The sequence below is a fragment of the Paramormyrops kingsleyae genome, chromosome 14 (assembly GCF_048594095.1).
Source record: "Paramormyrops kingsleyae isolate MSU_618 chromosome 14, PKINGS_0.4, whole genome shotgun sequence".
NCBI classification, from domain to species: domain Eukaryota; kingdom Metazoa; phylum Chordata; class Actinopteri; order Osteoglossiformes; family Mormyridae; genus Paramormyrops; species Paramormyrops kingsleyae.
The window spans coordinates 12,030,985-12,049,522 of NC_132810.1; the positions used below are offsets into that span (position 1 = coordinate 12,030,985).

The 18,538-nt window shown below is 45.4% G+C and overlaps 1 protein-coding gene and 1 pseudogene across 3 annotated transcripts in view; both read right to left on the bottom strand.

Moving 5' to 3' along the window:
- Window positions 1-2,327: 2,327 nt before the first annotated feature.
- The window catches only part of bahd1 (bromo adjacent homology domain containing 1), a 67,776-nt gene continuing 51,565 nt past the window's right edge, over window positions 2,328-18,538 (bottom strand). For all 3 annotated transcript variants that reach the window (XM_023828244.2, XM_023828245.2, XM_023828246.2), the window contains 5 exons: window positions 9,011-9,381; window positions 8,371-8,530; window positions 7,080-7,159; window positions 6,617-6,708; window positions 2,328-6,447 (listed from right to left, as the gene is read on the bottom strand). In XM_023828244.2, coding sequence (XP_023684012.2) covers window positions 6,261-6,447; window positions 6,617-6,708; window positions 7,080-7,159; window positions 8,371-8,530; window positions 9,011-9,381 — 890 coding nt within the window. In that variant the 3' untranslated portion in view covers window positions 2,328-6,260. The remainder of the gene's footprint in view (window positions 6,448-6,616; window positions 6,709-7,079; window positions 7,160-8,370; window positions 8,531-9,010; window positions 9,382-18,538) is intronic.
- Window positions 15,159-15,307, bottom strand: LOC111852524 (U1 spliceosomal RNA; annotated as a pseudogene).

Here is an 18,538-nt window from a genome sequence, read left to right on the forward strand (position 1 = left end):
ATGGACTTTTTGCAGCTACTGCAGTGTCCTCGCACAGTGCAAAAATATGCGATGCAACGTGACATCTCTAAGTTGCCCATAGGGTATGATTGTGTGTTTGATAGAGCAGAGTCCTGCCCAGCGTGTGCCCTGCCTTGTGCTCTCTGAGAGGTCCCAGGCTGAGCCTGCATTGCTGTACTATATAAGCAAGCACAGAAAACGCATGGAAGGATAATGACACAGCGGCTGTGGCATATGCAGGGGCGGGGGGGGGGGGGGGAGGGGGCTCAAACAGACAACTCTAAAGCTATTGTTTCGCTGTAAAATCAAATGCCACAAAAATAATGTATCTTCAGTTTTATCTGCTATATAACATAACATAAATTATAAGCTTCATAACATAAAATTTTACTTCTGAGAGCACTAGTTGGTCAAATGAAGTAATCTCTGATGACTTCCACATTTATAACCTTCTCTTATAAATGTCTTTTGATTACGGTGAGCTTCACCCCTCCCACTAAAGTGGGCCTCCTGAAGCATAGTGCCAATCCAGTCAGGAAGTAGAATCACCATGACACCTTGTGGCCACAGAGCTGTATTACACTCGAAGACCTCCAGCGTGATCTGTCACAACATCTGGGACTAAATACTTAATTTGGCTCACCAGAACTGCAAATTATCATAAAAGGATAGTTACTCTAGAGCACAATCTCGTCCTCAGGGACCCACAGATGGTCCATGTTTTTGCTCCCTTACCAGGAGCTGGAAGGAAGCAAAAATGTGGACTGGCTGTGGGTCCCCAAGGACTGCTCTAGAGCAAGGGGTGGGGAACCTGCTTCATGGAGGGCCGGTATGAGAGGCCATCCCAAACACCTCCACCCACACCGGCCCTGCATGGAACAGATTCCCCACCCCTGCTCTAGAGGGTCCTGATTATTTTATTGCTTCCGGGTATGTTATTCTTTACAAGGCGCAACATAGATGCTGATAAAGAAAACTAAAACTGATTTTGAGCTGAAGTATAGTTCATAACTGCACGACCGGGTCTCCTGACCAGTATAAGAATCTGTGAGATGTGATGGATAGATGTCGGGGTCTCGAATGTAAACATCTGGGTGGCTGGCAGGGCAGGTAGAATGGAGGCCAGGGATCCGTAGGCGACTTCTCATGCATGTCCTCTAACTTGGAGGAAAACCGAATACCGAGAGGAAAAGACACCTGAATGCATGGAAAACAAACTCATACCTTGATTCCAGCATCATGCTCAAGCCCCAAAGGGAGGCAACGGTGCCACCATGAGCCACAAACGGAAATTTGCTTGGGCAACTCAAAAGAGCTGAACAAGAAGACTTAGCGAAGCAGTGTAGCATACAAGCAAAATAAAAAAAGTAATTCTACTGAGATTATGTGTAAAAGGAGGTGATATCTGAGCGAGCGTCTCTCAGAAGGCCTCCAGAAATAGGCTAGACTCCCGGTAAGTAAACATGATGTAGACATATGCTAGGATGAATTCCTCCTCTGATCATTGTCTGCAACTTCAAAGATTGTCCGTCTGACTGCTGACTGAACCCAGACAGGCCAGCAGAGGATGACACCTCCATTTCCAGCCAGTAATCCACCCCTCAACCTCTCGCTTTCTTTCCGATGGCTCTTCACTGAATATACTTGTCTCATGACTATAAAGCCCATGTTATAAAGCAGTGTCCCAATCTGGTCCTCAGGGACCCACACAGAGTCCATGTTTTTGCTCCCTCCCAGTAGGGAGCAAAATTGTGAACCGTCAGGGGATCCCCGAAGACCAGGTTAGGAAACAAACATTGTCAGAGCATAAACTGGCACAGGAGGAAATATGTCCCAGAAATATTTACATATGCAGTGAAATACACCCCCGCAGTGCTGAGTAAATTTTGACATTTTGTTTATTGGAAGCAAGAGGCCAGTGGTAAATGCAAGTGTGTCATCGCTGAGAGCTTTCAAACGCAGTCATGCTGGGAGACTGTTGATACGGATTCGTACCTGACCGACGTCTTGAAGCTTAGCGTCAGTTTAAGAGTCGACGTGTGATTTACCATGGCAACAATCAACCTGAGTTTCCTATGCTTTTGCAGAAGTGTTCGTTGAGAACGAATGTCTGGCAGATCTTTCCAAATATAAGTCTGTCCAATATCCATGTAACTGTGTAGCGATATCGGTTTACTCCCTCCTGGGCACAGACTTACCTGCATATATCTTATGGCTGCTTCTCACGAGTCTCCGTAAATCATTCCAAAACACCCACATGACAGAAGCTGAGCACCTACTGTAACTTAACCTCGGCACAAGATTTGAAAACACAAGACTCCACAAAATTTAATTCAAACTCATATATTATTTATTCCATTTAAAGATTTTTTATAATACACAGGTCTGTTTTAAATAATACAAATGTGCTGTGCTATAACTGTCTATTGTTTCCAAGAATGCCCTGTACTTCCATGCTCAGGAGTTGAGATTATATATATATACACACACACATTTCATTTCAGACAAACTTGGAATTAAAAGTGTGTCCTGTACACATTTAGGGTCAATTTAATTTCTACCATTTCTTCCATTTTTTGGTATTTCATTTCAGACCAGTTTAAGCTCACAATTGGTATCAAGCTGTTCAGATCTCATTAAGGGGGAAAATGTAGGTACATTAAAAAAACAAACCTTCACAACTGCTGACTCATAGGACTATTCGTGATTATATGAGCATGACCCACGGCACATGGAACGCGTCGCACGGCACATGGGAATCAGGCCTGACGGGCTCAGGAGTTGTGGTTTACATGTATGAGGGGGAAAGGCGTTTCGGACCTGCGGTTCTGTAACGAGAAGTGCCAAGTGTATGGGCAGAGAGAAAGACACGGAAAAACGCGGGAGGCAGGAGAATGTTGCACACGTCTGCGTTATATTTAAAAACGCACATAATCACATGTCAGTTAAACCTAGTCAGGCTTTTAGGTAATTAAAAAAAAATGTAATGGTGCAATTGCTTCCATGACGACCACACTTGTTTTCACTGCATTACCTGCAAATTTGCTTGTGCAAAAATAAGCTGGGTAACAACCTCTTTAAAAAGTGAGAAAATGCATAATCTAAGCAAATAAAAAAAATCAGCAGACAGGAATATCTGTCAGAAAAGCACAGGGATCCGTTTTGTTGAATCAAATTCAAATGATAATAGGTTTCAGGGCTAATAGAGTGTAACTGTCTTGTATGGAAATTAGAGTTTTGTACATATACTACAAAGAGTGTACGACCACAACTTTTTATTTATGCTGTTTTAGTGCCAAATTTTCCAGCGAACACTGCTGTCTTGTCGTTTGTCCCAGAACAGACATGCTCGGTAATTAGCCTGGATTGTTCTGCCAGTATCTGTGGGAGAGATACGTCTCTGTCCTATTAATAAGGGTCCTAACATGGGGGGGGGGGGGGAAGGGGCGATTCATTTCTAAATTTTTATTTAAGAATTTACATCACAAAAACAGGAAATGGAGTTTCCTCTCAAGACATCCGGATGCAGCTGATAGGACGACAGCAGCGGTCTCAGCGTGTTTTTATTACAATTTTGTCTGTAATAAAACGAATCCCGGTCTTTGCATCGTCACGGCGACCCTGTGACTCTGTCTGAATTGTGCCGGATGCTGCTGGACACGATACGCAGCCCCCCCACACGCCAACGGGCATGAGAACAGAGGATCCCTTGGCGTGTATGAGGATTGCCTATCAATTCTACCGAGCGGCTATTTATTGGTCTGGAAGCTGTGTGCCTTCTGCCAGCTGTGCAGTGCTTAAACACACCGGTGATCCGCAAGTGTGTCACAAAGCACAATACATGTGGATGGATCTTAAACTGCACCCACCTCCAATGCCGCTGAGAGGCTTGTCAAACACTGTAAAATGGTGCTGCGGAATTATGTTCCATAGGTCCAAATAATGATGATTTTTAAAAATTGAAAGTTCATGGGTACTTCAATTTGACATTGTGACAGAAAGTGGGTCAGCACTATTACATGAGTTAAATTTTAACGACAAGCTTGGTATCATGACCAAAACAAATAAATCTACCTTAAAACATGGATACATTTTATACACCCAAACACTTCTGCAACGAAAATATGAAATGCTTAGCTCCGTGCCTCCAAAGCCCTCGGAACCACAGGATTGGGGGGGGAGATTAATTGGAGGTATCAAAACTCTCATTCGGAGCATCACAAAAGATTTGGGGAAACCCTGAAATTAGCAAGATCAGTGCTTAAAAAAATAATTTTAAAAAATCAGCCCATTTGTGCTATTATCCCCTTAATAAACATGGCTTTAGGCACAGCTGTTTCTCTCGTAGGCTGAAACACGACACCGATGGGACTATTTCCCAGAGGAAAGGGGAGGGACAGAGAGAGGGAGGGAGAAAGAGAGAGAGAGAGAGAGAGAGAGAAACTGCAGCTGCAGTTAAGGAATGACTGTCTTAGATTCGTTTTGGAGGATAAAAAAAATGGAAAATGCACTAAAAAGCAGAAGCTCACAAAAGACAAATGATGTTGGGATGGGGAGGGAGGGGGGCAAAAAACAACATGTTATTTAGAAGACCTGCCATATAAAGTGCAGCAGGTCTCACAGAAACGGAGCGATCCACGTGCTCGGAGAGGGTAGAGCTAGAGAGCTCTGGCCGTGTGAGGCACTGCGATGCGTGCCGACGTCACTGTGCGCGTGTGTGTGCCCACCAGCGCCTCCCCCGTGACCCTAACCCACTTGGCATCCTTCTGTTCTATAAGTACACAAACATAAATACATAGTATTTTATTCCATATTATATTAGTAGAGGATGAAGCCTAGAACACAATCAATAAAACTTCTAAGAAAACAAATTAATTAGTGCAAACTAACAATGGAAAGGAAGGGTAGTGGTGGTAGACAGTGGTGAGTGTGTGTGCGTGCACGCGTGTCCCTCTGTGTGTGTGTGGGTCTCTGTGTGTGCATGCGTGTGTGAGCGTGTGTGTGTGTACGCGTGAGTGTGCGAGCGTGAGTGTGCACAAGCGCATGTTGTACGGGGGTTAGATCTGGCATTCTACTTAGTGACATCCTTTGGTTTGATCTGAAGGCAGAGCTGGGGGTAGGAAGGAGGAAGAATTCAGCCTAACTCTACCTGCGAGGCCTAAGGCAAATCATGGGTACTGATGGGGCAGGCGTTCACGCCTCCCACTCATTGGTCAATTAACAAGGGGGTGGGGTTTCTTAGGGGGTGGGCCAAATTTCTCTTGTGGAGGCTGGGGGGCAGCCCAGTGGGCCCTGCTATTCCTGGCCCTCCCATTCTAAACGTTTCTGGTCACTTCCTTTGACTTTGCTCCTAACTACCACAAAGCAGACACTGAATCAACAATGACCAAAACTTGGATTAAATAGCAAACGTCTACTCAAAACTGAGGATCCAGGAGTTGTCCTTTCTCTTAAAAGGAAAAGAAACAAACTCAGACTTTTAAAATCCTTAATGACTTATTAAACATAAATAACATTTCCAGTCAAAAATGATTCAACTTAGAAATGGGGGGAAAAGGCTTGTACTGTTCAGCCTCCAATAGCCAAGGTGCATTTCACAAACTGGGGGGGGGGGGGGGGGACTCTCCACTTTGATCCAAAGTCACCATATTGCACCTTGAAATCCTGATCCTAGAACAGCTATTCTTGCCAGCACACAAGACACACACTAACAATGTAAGTATGCAGATTCATTAATGGGTACCTTCATCCTGGGAAACAAACAAAACGCCAGCAGACATCAGCCATTGTGTGTGTGTGAGTGTGTGTGTGTGTTTCCCACGCCCCCCCCCCCCCATCGATATGGTCATTTCTCCTGCCTAAACTTCAGTGATACGTTGTTCATTGAAAAGCTCTGCCCAGGCCACCCCCCTTCATAAAAACTGCATCATGGGGCCAATCATCAATCTCCCAGCCACAGAGAAAATTCAAGTGTGGACGAGTCTAATAGCAGAAAAGTGCCCACGGGACATGGGGGTAGACATGCTCCCATGCCGCCCCCCCCCCCTAAAAAAAGAAAAAAAAAAAAACACTCATTAAAAATGGCTGAGCCCACTCCCTACACACGCTCCCCCACACACACAACCTCCACCCGTTTTGGCACCTGCCTGCTGGCTCATTTTGTCAAAGGAAAAAAATAACAAAATCTGATTGGTTCATGTCCGCCTTGGCCCCTCCCACGGTGTGCAATTCCTTTTGCTTCCTGTGGGTGGCGGCGTCCGCTACTGCAGGTTCTTCAGGATGCGGCCGTAGCGAAAGTCGTAGACGTGGCGGCAGAGGAACACCAGGTCGGGGTCGATGTCGGCGGGCACGCGGCGGTGGGCAGGGATGGCGTACTCGGGCGAGGGCGGCACCATGGGGGCACTCTCGGGGAGACCCTCCCCACGGCGCTTCACCAAGGCACAAAATCTGAAAGGGGGGGGGGTCGAGGAAACCATTCATGCGACAGGTAGATAGACGCACGCCGGCGGTGTTTCTATCAAACGGGCAGATGACCGAATAGCACCGAACCCATAGATAGATCGCCATGGAAACCGATAGGTTAAGCTTACCCCCCCCCCCCCCCCCCCCCGCTTACCTACAGTACTGCGCTAACGTCAGAACGTAGCACTTGTCTTCAATGCAGGCCACGCTGTTTTCATCCTGATGCCGGGAGGCAAAAATCTCATTCTGGAAAGAAAAAAATGGAGTGGTGGTGGGGTGGGGGTGTGTGGGGAGGGGGGGCAATGTGGCTCGTCACCAACGCTTTAGCAAGGTAGGAAGAGCACGGCGAGTGCAGCTCCCTGCGAAGGCCATCGCGGTATATGGGATGTCAGACGCCAGTTTGCTAAGGATGGGGGTCTACTCTCAGGACATCCTTATGTTCTCATCTACAGCCGTGACACCTCTCTGTGCCCGAATTGGGGGGGGGGGGGGGGTCGGGGGCTGCAGAGAGGACGAGGCTGCAGCCGGAAGAGCGATTCATGCTGGCTCAATGCTCCATTTTTTCCTGGGGCATGTAAAGGAAGTCCGTGTTTATCTTTCCAGCCTCGGAAACTCACCTCACAGTGCATGCTGGGATTCCGCCCGCCCTGCGTGTGTTCAGGCCGGTAATACCAGAACAGACTCATCATCATTTCTCCTGGAGACACAAACACATGGTCACACCCGTCATGAAGCAACAGCCCTGCAATCATTTGGCTTCTCATTTTCTCACTTTAATTGGGAGGAGCGTGCACTGACCCACCCGAGAACAGTCATGAGCTCCCACAATCCACACGCATGCCTGAAGCGGCCAATCAAGGCTTCACAGTCACCTGGTGCGTAAAGTCAGGTGTGTGTGTGTGTGGTAGACCCTCAGCAAACACAGGAAACAACCCAGGGACCTCATGTTTGTGTGGCACAGATAAAAATGAGCCACGTGGCTCCCCACACAAAGGCAGCCTCCTCCCGCGCTGCCATCCCTCTCTGGCCCTTTTCTGTCTCCAAGAGTGAGAAATCTCCGTCCTCAAAAGCAATCGGGGACACGTGAATTACGAGCGCTCCCTGCCTTACACACACACAGTAGGACTAACAGCGGCAAATGGGACTTTCTTATCCAGAAAAGAATTTCAAAGATAAAAATAGATTCTCGTATAACCTTTCTTTCCCGCTTCACATCTGCCCTATTACCTGAACTCGGGTGAATGATTCCTGTGCCGAAGACTCAGCATCTTATTAACGTTACACTTCAGTCCATTCAAAACCTGCCCCGACGATACTTATAAAAAGCAAATCGCAAATCAAGCACACTCTCTGCCTCCCTGAGCTGTGTAAGAGTAACCTCAAGCCTGCACTCCAGCCGGGCTGATTGCAATCAGAGCTGCATGGGATGCAAACCTCTTACAAAATACTCCTATGAAATTACACATTTTCCCCACAATATTTTAAAAAATCGCCACTGTATTACTATAGGCACATTAATATATCAAAACTTAAATCTACATTCATTCTTTGTGGAAATGGCTTTAATATGTATTTAGTTGCTTATCTGACATTATCATCCAAATCTTTACCCATTTATGTAGCTGTATATTTTTGTGGTACATTTCAGGTTAAGTACCGCACTTAAAGGTACAACAGCAGAGATATCCTGGGATTCAAACCCAGATGGGTTTCCCAATCTGGTCCTCAGTGACCTACAGACCTCCCTCCCACCTCCTAGTCTGGCAGGGAGCCGGGAGGGAGCAAAAACATGGACCAACTGTGGATCCCCAAGGACCGGCTTGGGAAACTCTGATCTAGCATTACAGCCACGCAGCATTTGGATAGGAGTCCTTGAAGCTACGTCGGTCTGGTTTCTCTATCGCTCACCAGTCTCGGGGTGCTCCCAGAGGGCGGAGATCTTGGCAACGTAGGGCAGGGATTTCTTCCTGGGCCCGGAGCGCAGCAGCACGGTGTCTCGGACCCGGATCACCTCTCCGTCCCGCTGGACACCCTCGTAACAGCGTCGGAGGGCTGTCAGGTGCTCCCCCTGCAGGGGGGGAAAAAGCCACCCTCCACGTCAAAAACTGCAGTCGCCTAATCAATAAACGGAGCACCTGTGAAATGGGTGCAACGCGTTTATGACACGGAGTTCTTCTTAGGGTGTTTATTATAGAGTTTAAAGTCACTTTTCTTAAGCACCGCTGGCCAACCATGCAGCTGATATGGGCCAAAAACACTGGCCTGCTCCTCTGAGCAGCTGTTTATTACGACCGTAGCCAGACAGGCTCGGCCGCACATCCAGCCGCGGGTTTGGCCACTATGCCGAACGAAAGGCCAGGGCCTGCGGGCGGGGTGACCGCTCAAAAAGCCTGAATGCCCCCCCCGGTCTCCCGATAAATCAGTGAAATAACGGAGACTGCCTGCCAAAGCGACAGCCGGCTCCCCGGCCTCTCGTGCCGCAGACGAGTCGGACGAGGCAAACGTGGCACAGGAATGCCAGCGAGGCGTCACGGCCGCTGCTACTCACCACGATGAAGACCTCCTTTTCAGTGGGCGTCCCCACCGGCAGCCAGCCGTTTGTGGCCCGGCGTCTGGTCACCCTCTGCTGCTTGCCGGCGCTGCCGGCGCGGCTCGGGGCCAGCTGGCTGTCGGCGACGTGGGGGCAGCTGGCAGAGCTGCGGACGCCGGACCGGGAGCCGCTGGGGGCCTTGGCGCTCTGAGGACATTCCCGAGCCACCCGGAGCTGCACCTGCGGCTGGCTGGGGTCCGACAGCAGAGTCTGCAGGTGCGGAACCGACTGGGCGGCCGGAGGCACGCTGGGAACGGGGCAGCCGGAGAGGGGCGGGGCCGGCGACACGGGGATGGTGGGGCTGTGCTCCCCCAGGGAAGAGCAGTCCTCTGTAAGAGAGCGTGGGAGTCAAACACGAGGAACGGCATTGCCAACCAGGCACAGCTATTACGGAAAAAGAATCAGTCTCCCCAGGAAAGCCCACCATCGGCGAGCTTTAAGGGGAACAAGATAAGCAGCTCTGGGCCAGGCACCTAGCGGGAAGCGACAGAAGTCTGAAGCATCTCGGAAGAATATCATTTACCGGGATAATAGAAGGAACCCTATCGGAAGCTCTGAGATGTGAAGCCAGCCTGCGAATTCCCACGGTGATTCATAAATGCGGCGTGTTAATGAATAAACGGAGAACCTGCGCACTGGCAAGGAAAACCCACGTCTCTACAAAATCGACAGGCTGGCTGTCAGGACTCGGCGCCCTCGGTTATAGCTGGGCCGTGTCAGAGAGAATGTCTCTGGATGGACATTAGCCACGTCGGCACAGTGGGCAGGGGGGCATTTTTTCGTATTATTTTGAGCTGCCATGACAGAGGTCCAGTACTTCACAGTATGGCTTTGGATTAGAGGGCTTAGGGCCAAGGACCAGGTGAGGAGCAAAAACTGAGCAACTACACACATAGACACAGGCATGTTACACACACAGACACACACACACACACACACAGCCCAAGCCAGTGGAGGGGACTGTGTTTACAGTGGCAGGCTGCTCGGAGCGAAGTGCTGGACGGCTGCCAAAGACCTGCGGAAGGTGGAGCTTCTCGCTACAACAGCCCTTTGAACCCCCCCACAGGGACACATTAATCGAGCGGAAGGGGGTTCATAATAACCGGACCAGCCTGAGAGTGGATTCTGGCCCCACTGAGCCGGCCCGCTGCCACGGGCAAGAAGAGAAAAATGAGCAGAGCTCACACTCTCCTCTCCTCTCCCCTCCCCTGGTCAGGTTACACACACTTCCACCACTGTCTTAATGTCCTCCAGCCAGCAGAGGGCAGTAGCAGATGAAGAACGAGAAGGAAGTGGCTTTGGTAAGAGAATGCTCATCACAGCTGTTAATGTCCAGAAAAAAATACTGGTGTGCTGGACACACAAAAGGTGAGTGCGGTCCAAGTAGGACAAGCAGAAAAATCACCAGCTCAGTTCAGACATTCATGTACTCTTCTTCCCTGGACTTCCTCTTGCGACTTCTGATTACCACAACCTAAGACGGATCAGACTCAAGAGTTGTTTTCAAGTTGAATTGCAGTGGATATTATCAGGAAACTCAGCGCTGAGAAATCTATCGCCTATCACGGACCCCGGACCGAGAAGTCAGCCTATCAGGTAACCCCAGTTTGAGGAGTCAACCACAAGCCAGAAGCCAGTCGAACGCAGCAACCTCTACATAACCTCTGGGACAGCAGACTGAAAAGTCCCATTCGATGTGTCAGTGTGCAGACTCTGGAGGTGAGGAGAGCTGGAGGTCTGGGCAAACAGAGTTTAGTCTGCCATAAGCTGTGGCTGGACACTTCCTGCATCAACCCCATGAGGCCAGGCTCACCATGACTCGGTGACTGGGCTTTCAGGAGGGAACTGTAACATTCCTGTCTGACGCCAACGGCATGTGGAACATCAGCCTCGGGGAGTGCAGGGCATGGTTACATCGTCACACTGGAAGTCTCACAGTCTCTCAAAATCAGCAGCTACAGACTTCAGCCCCAGAGGACCCAGATGCCTTTATTCGCATACAAAATATAGTCAATCCATCTCCGTGGTTCTATGAGGAGGTCCCACGGCACAGCCTGAAAGACCCTGGTGCCAGACGGGAATCTCCGCCAAGGGGGGGGGGGGGGGAGGGGGCACAATGGCCGAGCGGTTCAAGTGAAGGATGAAGGACTGCTGTGCTGAGGGTTCAAGTGAACTAAATCAATACAAGAAAAAAACCCAGCTGGGTAAACGGATCAAAATGAAAAATGTAGGATGAAAGACTGGAAAACAAGGTAGCGAAGCCACATGAGACACATCCATTACCCCCCCTCCAGTTTCCTAGCTGACGGTTTTATCCAAAGCAACTTTTAACCATTTATATAGCGGAATACTTTACTGGAGAGATCCAGGATGAGCACCCAGCTCATGGATGCTATGCTAGTACATAGGTCCTTTACCTAATCACTATATTAGCCAGCAGTCTTTGTTTTGTATATTAGGGCAGTCAAACGTTTTGAATCACGATTAGCCACATATACAAGTATGTTACAATAGTATCCAAAAAGAATTTACAGGCTATAAAATCTAACTAAAACGTATTCATTAAAAACAGAAGTCTCAAAATGAAAGACAAGAATAATTCATGCCTATATCACTGTTGCACAAATCAAAAAGCAGCTTAGACTGTTTCACTTTGTACACCAACATTTTTCCCCTCAGTTTATGACACAGCTCACAAACCAAAAGTGAATGTTTAGGAACCAAACAATCGATCTAAATCTAAAACGTATTTGGCTCTAACAGCAGAAACCTGGCAACCAATGAATGTGCACTTAATAATTGGAAAGATCCACATTTTAAAGTATTAGCCTTCAATAAAACAATAAAAATTGAATTCATAATAGTTTTTTAACCAAGACCCTTGCGTTCTTTCAATTATTCGAACAATTGTCCAAAAGTTAAATGTAATATTTCATCACTGCAATCCAATTTCCAAAAGCTGTAACCAATCAGAACTTTTCTTCCCCCTCCATCAACTTCCCATGAGATGCTGACCAAGCACTTTGATTGTAGCTGTGAATTCTGGGATTGTGCAACACACCACTGAAGCGCCGCCGTTGTTCACATCCAGTACAGCATACTACAGGGCTCAATAAAAGAATCTTTGCTCTTACAATTCACAGTGTGAAATGACTGCATGTCGTAACACAAGCGTTAACGCAAGAAATAATGCATTATGCCTTTAAAATTAACGCACTGATGCATTGATGGCACAAATGGCAGATAATCTTGATGGTGATTATGGGAGTAGTGGGAGGCCACTGAGCCGTACTCCATATGGGGCTATGCAGCCACAGGCCAGTCAGAGTGCCCATGCTGACCCTAGTCTACCATCAGTAGCACCTAGACTGTGCATGCGAACATCAGGACTGGACCTTGGAGCAATGGAAAAGGTCACCAGGTTCTATGAATCCTGTTTTTTATTGCATCATGTGGACGGCCAGGTAAGTGTCAAGCATCTGTGGGATGTTTGGACCAAGAAGTCCGATCCACGACTACATACGCAGTAAAGCTCCTTGTACTGTGTGTTGTAGCACGTTTCTCCCATGATAAGCATCAAAATTATCAGCCCTCCATCCCACAGTATCCCTTCTGTTCATTCGTACCAGACGGCATTCACATCCCACACTGACGAGTCCTATCTACCCAACCCCCTGTGTGCAGTTTGTGGTTTTTCCCTCCTTCCACCACTCTCAGTGGGTGCTCACCATAGCTGACCATGAGCACCTCACCAACCATGCCCTTTCAGAGATGTGCTGACTGGTCAGTATTCTGACCGTAATGACTTGGCCCTTGGCAAAGTCACGCAGATCTATATACCTGCCCATCTCTTCTGCATTCTACATGTCGACTCAAGCACTGAATGTTAGCTCTGTGTGCATATGATATATATATATATACACATATACATACATTTTTAAATCCCGGTTTAATCGTGATTCTGCTAGCAGAAGGCTACGTTGAGCAGCAGGTTGCATCGAGGTTCACAATTTCGAAGACAGCAGTACACAAGAATAAGGTGAAGCAGGAGACACTAGGAACGACCAAAAACCAACCAGGCAGAGGGCAGAAGAAACTTTCTAATGCCAGAGATGACTGTTAACGTATCTGAGAATTTCTCATGAATCGGAGGATGACATCAAGTGACCTTCAAAAGGAATGGGAAACATTAAGTGCAGGTGTGAAGTGCACTGCTAGGACAATTCATATCAGGCTCCTAGAAGCAGGACCAGAGTCCTGCCCGGGTCCGTACACCCGTGATTATTTAAATCCGCACCCGCCCGGGCCCGTTAACATTCCGCCCGCTACCCGCCCGTACCCGTGATAAATTACACACAATTATGTTTTCTATGCACCTCTCAACGTGACAAGCGCTAGGCCTACATGAATTTTGAATTGAAATGAAAAAGTCCGTTTAACACAAAATCAAATCAGATAGATCTAAGCTATCCATACTGTGACGAGCGTGAAAGAGAGAACACAACGACGCGCTTCAGCAAGGATTCAGATGTGTATGTGAATGTTTGTGGAGGCGGTTATCTAACGGTGCGTTCGTTTTTCTCTCGGAACTCGGAAATCCCGAGTTGAGTGACATCACGTCCGACAATCTCCCGTTCAAGCTACCACATCTTGGAACAAACATGGCTGTCTCCATGAACATGGTGCTGTGTGTTGTTGCTTTATATTTTAGCAGATTTGGAGTGAAATTATTTTTTCCAAGAGACAAACAAACAAGAAACACGAACTAGAGAAACCACATTAAAAGCTTTATAAAATATTTTAGCACATTCATAGCAATATTCTTTTTTCGAGAGGCAAACAAACTACAAACAAACCAAAGACACTAACAAGTCTGGTAAAAATCTGATATTGCATGATAGGATACTGTTCACGGTCATGATATGGTATTCTCTAAATCGAACACGTGCAGTTACATTTATAACTATTAATACATTTAACAAAATAAAATTTTTTAAAGATTTATAAAATAGAATTACTGTTGAGTGTGTAAGCCGCCATGTTGAAATTACGTCACAGGGGCAACTCGGACAACAAAATCTTGTCCGACATCAACGTCATAAAAGAGGCATGTTTCCGATGGGAAGTGACGTTTTTAACCAAGTGACTCTGAGCAGGACTTAAGTCCCATAAAGCAAGGAAGAAGCCCTTCATTAATGAGAAACAGAGAACATGCCTCTGGTAGGGTCTCCCAAGGCATATTAGTGCTCAGCGGCGTAGTACCAAATTCTGGGTCTCTCCCTTCCCCCCTGCAACCCCTCAAGTTAGCTTACATTACTGCAACATATGTACTGTATGGCACTTAAGGTTCACCTGTTTTCAGAAAGAAACTCGTCAGCAGTCAAGGAGGGAAGAGGGGTGTGGGGGCAGGAAGCAGGTAGACAAGCAGATCTTATTACAGGAACGATAACTTACATGGTAACAGAAAGTATTAAACTTAGAAACCAGAATCTATTTCTAAGGCTTTATTTCCAGGCCTCCAGGTATGGCCCTGGTTAGTCAGGTCCACCATTACCGACCATTACTGACACCCTTTTGGTCCTAGGTGAGCAACCAGAAAAAAGTGCGATTCAGAAAACCGCCATGAAGAAAAAGTCCCATAAAGCAAGGAAGAAGCCTTTCATTAATGAGAAACAGAGAACCAGGCTGGGGTTTGCAAAAAAATATATATTATTCACAGACACAGACCCTTAAATTCAGAAATGAGTGAAACAAAAAATTGTGTTGTGGTCTCAATGTTTTCTGCGGCTGTATACACACACACACACACACACACACACACATAGACACAAAATGATAATAATCACACTTTATTGATCCCTTGTGGTGAAATCACATGCCCCATCTTGCTCTCCATGACACACAGGCGCATATTTTGGTGAGAGCAAGTTTGGCAGCGACCCTCATGGACCTGAGGGTGAAGGACCTTGCTAAAGGGCCCGCAGACATGATTATTCTGTTGAAGCTGGGCTCAAACCAGGCACCTTCCAATCACAGGCAGAGGGGTTTAACCCACCGAGCCACACATTGGCCCCTTAACAAAAAATTATTTTAAATAAAAGAACATCAGGGGAGCACGGGAACGCAGCCTCCCATTACCAGACGTTATGCAGTCGAGATTCCCACATTTGGGGAATTCGCAGAGGTCAGCATAGCTGCAGTGCAAAGGCTGAGCCCCCCTTTGTGATCTTGGTATCACCCTCGCCAGGTAACCAATCACAGCCACAAACGTCTGGCCCTGTAATCACTTGTAACAGCTTATCTGTATGACCCAACTGATACAATCCCATTACGCACATTACACTTTTGTCATTTTTAACCACGTCACTGTATTTTACTTTCTAGTAAAGTAAGGACGACCAAGCATGGCGTCAAAAACAAAAATGACAGACATGGGCATCAGCTGCGGCCTGGAGGAACACTGTGTGTACTTGAGAAATGTAAACGATGATAACAAAGGGCCATCCCATAATGCACAGGGAGGAGCCATCCTCCATTCTGTCCTTTGATTTGTCTTTTGCTTCCTAAAAGACATTCTTGTGATGTAGAGTTGGGCAATATGACCTCAAATAAATATCATGATTAATTGAACATTTTACTTCAATTAGGATTAATGAACAATTTTTTTGTTTTTTGCCCTCATATTTCATTGACAAGGATTTAAGATTCAAGCTGGGATATTTTGCTAATGAAAGACTGTATATGTTTATGGTTTTAAAATAATAAAAGGAAACACACAGATTAACCATTTATGGTTATTTATCGAATATTTCGAACAACTGAAATCAAAACAGAAATCGAATGTCTTATGAAAAAGGTTACATTTTAGTTCTAATGTAAAAAGCAAGTTCCCTAAAATAAAATAATAATAAAATAAAAAAAAAAAAAGTTCCCTAAAAAGCAGAAAATAAAGAGCATGCATTTCTTGCAAACAAAATAAACCATTTACTGTATAGTGATCACGTCTGTTTGCATGAAATTGATCACTATAATATTTTTTCTTTGCGTCTCAGGCAGATTACCATCTAATTTGTATTTGTATATTTAGTACAGGACTATAAGGTAATAAAACGGACAGCATGGCAATTTACTGAATTTTACTAACTTTCAAAATACAGTATAGCAGTTTCAAACGCTTTTCAAATTACAGCACTGCATATCAAATGAATGAACTGAGTATAATTCAAATATGTGATAATACAGTACAGTACTGTATACAAAATATAGCTCATTGTAGTTTTGCTACTGCATCTCGTTGGCTCGTTTTTGGCAGTTTATTGTAAACTTTGATAAGTCTATATTCGTAATTGAGGGGAAATTCTTTTTCCAGTCAAGTTTTCTGTACACGCAGCGTTAGCCTCAGGTAGCTAGCCAGAAACAGACGGGTTACTGCAAAGTAAGCAAGTATGAAAAAGAATTACTGTACCATAATTTTAATTTTTCCATGTTTTTATGTATAAAAAGACCCAAATTTACACTGAAAACATACTACTTGATTACTATAAATGAATTATTTAAACAGTATTTGTACAGGAATGATTCTGTCCAAAGCTTTTTGATCCATACAAGTCAGGGGTCTTATCCGGAAAGGGTCGCTGTGTGTGCGGGTTTTCGCTGCAACTCCCCAATTAGATTACTCATTAGAGGACTGATTGGCTGAAGAGTCCTCACACCTGGGTTTGAACAGCTGACCTACAAGTTATCCCAAAAACCTGCATACACACCGGCCCTTTGCGGATAAGACCCCTGATATAAGTGATCACCTTAAGCGATCTCCACTATATTTTAAATATTGCTAGTGCTGAAACCGATTGGTGGTGTGACCATTGGTAGCTGAAACCTTTTTTCCGCAGTGTGTACATTTAACCTCTTTTTGTTAAGTGTTGTCTTCACTAAAGCCACAACATGTCCAAATGACAGACACGGCATTTTTCTTTGATACAATCTGCTGGAGTTGCTTGGGTGGCTCCATGTTTGAGCTCTCCTCCATGTTGCTTCCATGTTGCAGACTGAACGGGGTGGAGTCACGTGACAACACATGCTGCAGTGTGTTTTTAAGAGGACACTACATGAAGACACTGGCGAAAGTATTGATAGATTTTTTTTTTTTTTAAAGCATTAACAGAATTAATTTTCGATTAATTGCCCATCCCAATTGTGACAGCATCTGAGTAGGAGAGTTCATTTCTGAATTTACCATTTACATCTCAACAAGGCTGTCAATCTAAATACCATGAAACAATCGCTGCAAAAACATACTAAGTGAACGCAATTTTCCCCTGAGAAAATGTTTTGGAATTTATTGAGTTAACACATAAAACGGAGGAGTGACTGTTACATTTCTGGTAGCTATAATTACCATAAAAAGTAGCGAAAAGATAATGACAACATTTTCTTATAATACACAAAGAAAACAGCTGCCTTGCATTTTCTGGAACAAAAGCTAGTACCAGAGAATGGACCACAGAAACATAACACTGTTCAGAGACAGCTGAATTTATATGAAGGCATGCACAGGGTCCACTTCTGCAAAAGATGTTGCTTACAACAGCATTATAATTATATTGTAAAATTTATAACTTGCTCTGTTACCTTCTAGCAAACTAACCCATGACTGGGCACAAAATATGGCTGCACGATATCACACTGAAATTATGTGACACAGATCCAGTAATAAGTAAGGCTTTAAATGCCCGGCGTAAAAATTTGCCTGGATGCTGAATTTTTTTTTTCAAAAAAAGTTAGTAATCTGTATAAATTCAGTGCATCCTTAAATTTAATAAATTTAAAACATTTTCAAAAGATGTGCGTGCTGATGTGTCCCTTTCTTCACTGCCACTTCAGGGCTTATTGCTTCCATGGTATACAAAAGCAGAATTATGTGGTGTGCTCTGCTATCCAAATTTAACAAACACAAGAATACGTCCAATTTATACAGATTACTAACTTTTAGCCATCACAATATACCTCTCATTAATATTTTAGGTGTATTATTAATCTACATAAAAAATTATGGAACTAAGTAAACGTCCGTATGGTACCGAAAAGCCGGCTTCTGGACAAATGTATACACTTGTCATCTAAAGCCCTGGAGATTGTTGCACATGTGTCATAGAATCGGGATTGTACCGTGATAGTAGCGCAGCCCTGACACAAAGTGTTTTTTTTTTAGTGTAACAAGCATTTTTTATTTTTTTTTGTGTTCAGCAGATCAGTTTCATGACCTTCCACAGCGCGTATCGTACTGTAGCAAAAACAGTCAAAAACTTCCATCAGAAAATATGTTATTTTTCCATCAAACTGTCCCATTCATAACTAAACAAGCAACACACAGCTATGTAGATATGAATAAATTGTCAACCTGTGTTTTCATCGCCTCTGGATATCTGGATCCACAATAACAAGGAAAAAAAAGTATGTATGCATTCAGCATAGATTAGCGATGTG